This window comes from Crinia signifera, chromosome 5 (genome assembly GCF_055691185.1).
Source record: "Crinia signifera chromosome 5, ASM5569118v1, whole genome shotgun sequence".
Taxonomy (NCBI): Eukaryota; Metazoa; Chordata; class Amphibia; order Anura; family Myobatrachidae; genus Crinia; species Crinia signifera.
This window is the reverse complement of record NC_139221.1, coordinates 145,195,147-145,200,744: the sequence shown is the minus strand read 5'-3', so window position 1 is coordinate 145,200,744 and position 5,598 is coordinate 145,195,147. Positions and strand designations below refer to the sequence as shown.

At 38.3% G+C, this 5,598-nt stretch overlaps 1 protein-coding gene across 2 annotated transcripts in view; it reads right to left on the bottom strand.

Moving 5' to 3' along the window:
• Window positions 1-343: 343 nt before the first annotated feature.
• The window catches only part of LOC146079564 (zinc finger MYM-type protein 1-like), a 9,011-nt gene continuing 3,756 nt past the window's right edge, over window positions 344-5,598 (bottom strand). Inside the window, exons 3-4 of one of the 2 annotated variants that reach the window (XM_083186290.1) lie at window positions 4,719-4,812; window positions 344-3,396 (exon numbers count right to left, since the gene is read on the bottom strand). In XM_083186290.1, coding sequence (XP_083042416.1) covers window positions 855-2,108 — 1,254 coding nt within the window. In that variant the 5' untranslated portion in view covers window positions 2,109-3,396; window positions 4,719-4,812 and the 3' untranslated portion in view covers window positions 344-854. The remainder of the gene's footprint in view (window positions 3,397-4,718; window positions 4,813-5,598) is intronic. The other variant, XM_083186291.1, reaches the window with a different exon arrangement.

Below are 5,598 nucleotides of genomic sequence, written 5' to 3'. Positions count from 1 at the left end.
CATATATCCTGTGTCCTGTCCTGTGTGACGACTGACGACATATCCTGTGTGACGTGTGACGACATATATCCTGTGTCCAGTGTGACGACATATATCCTGTGTCCAGAGCCAGATTAAGGCCTTCAAGGGCCTGGAGCTGAGATTTATGAAGGGCCTATTGTGTGCCGCCACAAGGGGCGTGACCAGCATGGTGGGGGTGTGGCTACAGATATAAGGGTGTGGTCTATGCATACACCATGTCATTGACCACTGAATATATAAATACATAAAAAAAACACAAACTATGGTTTATGAATAAAATGCAACAATTTTTATTTATAAAGTGCTTTACTGAAAAATACCTGAAAATTGCTCATTTTCCAATATTTAAATTACAAGGTGCAGAACATGAAAACAGAATAAAGAATACAAAATAAATATTAAATAACACTAAAATATGTGAACTGTTACTGCAAATAAGTGACCTGCTCATTTTTTAAGACCTTTCTGCATGCAAAATCATGGGTACTATAGGCTATTTTGCTCCATAATAAAGTAATTCTCAAGGGACCTCACTATTAATTGTATAGACCCCCTTTCACCGGAGATACTATAGCCTATGATTAATGAGACAGAGATAATATAGTCCCTTATAGACTGTTATAGCAGACAGGTACCATCCATTGGGCTCAATAAAGAACTGTATAGTATGCAAACACTAAAACTTTTAAACCGATAATGAAAGAAATGCAAAAACTTTTTGCTTAATCATGTATAGCACTCTTTAACTCTGATATTAAATTTCAGCTTATAAAAATGTAAATGGTAAACAGCAACCAGACAACTAAAAAACTGAGGATAGTGAACAAATATTACTAAACATTAACTTTTCTTGCTTTTTGAATAGAAAATTCTTTAATTAGATATTCCACGTCAATTTCTCTTAATAGTTCATTTTCAATGCACAAAAGAGAAAGAGCATTTAAGCGCTGTTGTGCCATGGAGGACCTCAGTGCACTTTTTACCCTCTTTAGTGCAGAAAAGCTGCGCTCTCCACTGCAGTTGGTAACCATCATACAAAGGTACATGCGGAGTGAAACGGCAACATTTGGAAAGTTACCAACCAGTGCCTCTCTAATTAAAAATGTATACATTTTGATTTCTTGGCTCTCATGTGTATTTTTGTTTGCATCGGATGAAATAAAGATCCGAAATAAAGCAGCAAACTGTACTACTTCATCTGCATACTCTGGGCCAAGATCTCCTGGGTATACTCCTACCAATGCAGTGGCCTTAGCACGTAGGTCATCTGATGGTAAAGAGCATAGTTCTGAAAGGAATCCAAATCTGTCTCGAATCACACTGTATGCTGCTTTCCTTTGATGCAGTGATGACAATAGCTGATCAATTATGGGAAGAAAAGTGTCTACTCTCAAGTTGTCTGACGGTGTAAATTCAGCAGCTGCATCTGCAGCACCACCAAAGTCCCATTTTTTATTTCTTTTAATGTGTCTTGTCTGTTTGTAATCATCGCAGGAGTAAACAATTTTACTTTGACTTTCAAACTCTGGAAACTGTGAACGGAGGCTTTCCACAAACATTTTTAAGGATTCCAAAAGGTCAGTTGCTGTGTTCAGATCCATCCTTGAATCTTGTAAATACTTACTGGTTTTATTAAACTGACTCAGTATTGTGGACCAGAGTTGCACCATAATTCCAGTTTCCAATTGACACATTTTTGCATAAAGTCCCTTCGCTTCCGAGCACGTTTCTTCCCTTTCTGCTGTATCATTTGACATATCGTGTAGTAAACCTTTGATAGCTGGATAGCCTTTCTTTAAGGAATGAAGTGCATCATGGTGAGCAGACCAACGTGTATCTGAAAGGCTTTTCAGTGTAGGTACACCTAGGGGCTTGAAGACATCTATCAGAAGACTCCAACGATATGGTGAGGCAGAAAAAAACACATACAACTTCTGAACAAAGCGAAAAAACAAAACTGCCTCAGGGCAACATTTTACAGCACTTTGTCCAATAAGGTTCAAAGAATGCCCAAAGCATGGAATATATTCAGCTAGCTTGTTCTTCTGACAAATCAAGGCCTGCATTCCATTGTATTTTCCACTCATATTTGATGCATTATCGTATGATTGGCCCCGGCAATCTTGAATGGAAATCCCATTTTCCTTAAGAAAAAGAAGAAGGGTGTTTGCCAAGTGTTCTCCAGTATGTCCACGTACTGGAATAAATTTGATAAAACGCTCAATAGGTCCACTTGGAAGCACATAACGAATTATAAGTGTTAGCTGATCAGTGTTTGAAATGTCGGGTGTTGAGTCCACACTTACAGAATAGTACTTACATTTTTTTTATTTCTGTCATGATATGCCGCAGTAATTGTTGTCCAATTACCTCAACAAACTCATCGCAAATTGTTGAGGACAGGTATGATACGTGTCCTCGCCCCTTGTTTGCATGCATCCGAAAATGTTGAGTAAGGAAGGGATCATACTCTGACAAATACTCTAGAGACCCTAAAAAATTACCATTGTGCACCGAGCCAATGATTTCATCATTTCCACGAAAGGCAAGACCTCTTGATGAAAGGAGTTTAATAGTACTTAAAATTCTGCGAAGAATTTCATGCCAGTACTGTTTTTGAGCCTCGTATTGAATCACAAGAGATTTGTCTACACGTTCTCCAGTCAACTTTCTTCGAATAAGTTTCTCAAGAGAAACGGCATGAGTTTTGCTACTTTCATGGCTGCTTAAATCTCTTTTTGCATGTCGCCAGTCTGAATATCCATCATTTGCCAACAGTGTGGTGGCATCTGATGAAAATAATTTGCAGTGAGCACAAAAGAGTTTAAGCGTTTTTGGCGAATAGCAAAGCCAATCACGCTGAACTTTCTCACCATTCATTTGTTCCCGATAAAACAATGATTTAGTACAATGGCGCACAAAATGTTCACCAGGGAATATTTTTTGGGTATTTGTAAAATCACTGTCCATGAAGTGGCAATCAGCAACCCCCTTATGACACACATATTCCCGCAAAGCTTCTGAAACCTGCCACTGTCCTACATCAGTTGAAAATGATGTTGTTATTGGATGCACATCCACAATTTCTGTGTCATATTCAACTGTTTCACTGGTTTCAGTCTGGAGATCTATTATGTCTGCATGCTCAGCAGATGCACTGGGACTGGTTTCACTTGCACCAGCTTCACTTGTACCAGCTGTAAACTCTCTGGCAGTGGATGTACTTTGACTTACTATAGAGGAACCAGATGGAGTTTTTCTTGAACAAAATTCAGTAATTTTTTTGGTCTTAGCCAATACTTTCTCTAGGTTTTTCTGTTCCTCTTTCTTGGCTTTTAGTTTATCCCATCCACTCTGTTGTTTTTTCATGTTAACCTGAATGACAAGTAAATTGTTACTCGTAACGTAGTTATCTAACTTATTCTATACTAAGCTATGATTTAACTGTGTAAAACACTTTGGAAGTGGTTTGGAGATGGACAAATCTCTTTGCACAGATGAAAATAACACCTTTTACCAAGCAATGCATGCGCAAAACTGTTTTTTTTTTTTTTGCTATTCTCAGCTCTATTCTATGTCTGTCGGGTCAGATCATTACAGTGGCAATGTGATCTCACTGAACTGATCTAGTGTTTATTCTAGCACCCGCCATCTTTGAAAATCCATGCAGTTCCTCTTCCCTGCCTGGGGTGTCACTGTCTGCTGAGGTGCTTCTAGCACAGTGTGGTCTGTATATCAGCACTGATATGCAAACCAGACCTATGCTAGAAACACCACAGCAAACAGCGACACCCCAGGCAGGGAAGAGGAACTGCATGGATTTTCAAAGCTAGCGGGTGCTAGAATGAACACTACTGTTCTCTCACATGTTAGTATACAGTACAGTAGCTAGAGGTCTATGTTATTCTGAGTCGTGCATATGAAGAAAGTAAAGACTGTTCTAGATGATCCCTTGCACCTACTGTGCCAATACTGATACTAATGGTGACGCTTTTTGCTCTAAACCAGGGCTGGGCAATAAGCGGCCCTCCAGCTGTTGATGAACTACATATCCCAGCATGCCTTTCATCAGAATCAGCATGGCCAAATAGCAAAACTAAGGCAAGGCATGCTGGACTGTGTAGTTCATCAACAGCTGAAGGGCCGCTTATTGCCCACCCCTGCTCTAAACAAATAAATAGGGGGTAGCAGATTTTTGCATTAGTTGAATGGAAACTAAACTCACATTAGCATAAGGTAGTAAATTAGACTTTAACAACTACCGGTAACTACAGATACTTTATATCCAAATCAGAACTACTACTTCATCTTCAATTAAACTAGGCTCTGCATAGAGAAGACCTATTCCCTGCTGTCATTGATATTACTTAGAATATGAAACTATGACTATATAAATAATAATATACACAAACACACACACATATATATATATATATATATATATATATATATAACATTACAATATACAGTATACAGATGTAACCATGCTTATCCATCGCCATGGATGGTGCAACTAATGTGTCAGTGAATTGTAAATTAGTGTGCCCACTTTTATCAGTTACTGCCAGACTGCGACTAGTCGCAGCTTGAAAAATAGTGTGGTACTGTATGCAGCGATGCATATGCCCATGCATGTGCACAGCAGCATAGATGAGGATGGCTACATCTGTATGGATATATGTGTGATCTCTACTTACAGCTGCTTGACAAATACTTTTGTATTGTTTAGTAGGATAGACAGAAAAGGGTATCAGCCTCCGAAACTGTACAGATTCCCAAAGGATTTAACGGCTGAGGGAATATACATAGAGGAGTTTATTACAATGTATTACACATATAGCAAAATAAATATAGTTTTCAACTCTATCACAAGTATTTTATGTGTGTGCTTTAAAAATAGGTAAACCTTATTGTTTAAAATGAACAAATATTTTTCCAAAAAAATCAATTAATTAAATATACAGATTAAATAGAAAAATTACAACACTTTCTTCTAATAGTTGACTATCATCCCTAATAGTCCAAGAAACATCATAATCCTTCAGTCGCCTCAGTGGTCTCCCGCTGATACACCATATGATTATAACATTCCTAAATTAAAACCATAATGTAAATAAAGACTCAGCTGTAGATTTGGCAGTAAAATTTGAATTTATTAGGAGCATATATTTAAATCCGCTTAATTCAGCTGAAGTATGGTGGCAGAAAAAGGACGGCTCTACGTATTCCATTCAAATCATACGCTAAACAATTAGCAACCTGCAAATTTCATCTGATATTGCCCAAGGTGCACACAAACCAATAAATCTCAAAAGCTACCAACAATTGGTATCCACTCTACCCTCTAACATGACTACCCACCCGGTAGGCTCAATAACACCATCCCTGTCAGGGTGGTCTGACGACCAAACAAGTCAATGACGGTAAGCACCATAAACCATAACATTAATCAACAACCAAATCTGCATCCGAAGCAGATACTTGCTGTTCTTTCCTGCTGAAAATAGCTGATGTAAAAAAACACACAGACGTGACTAATAAGCAAAGGTGGGTGGGCATACCGAAACAAAGAGGCTA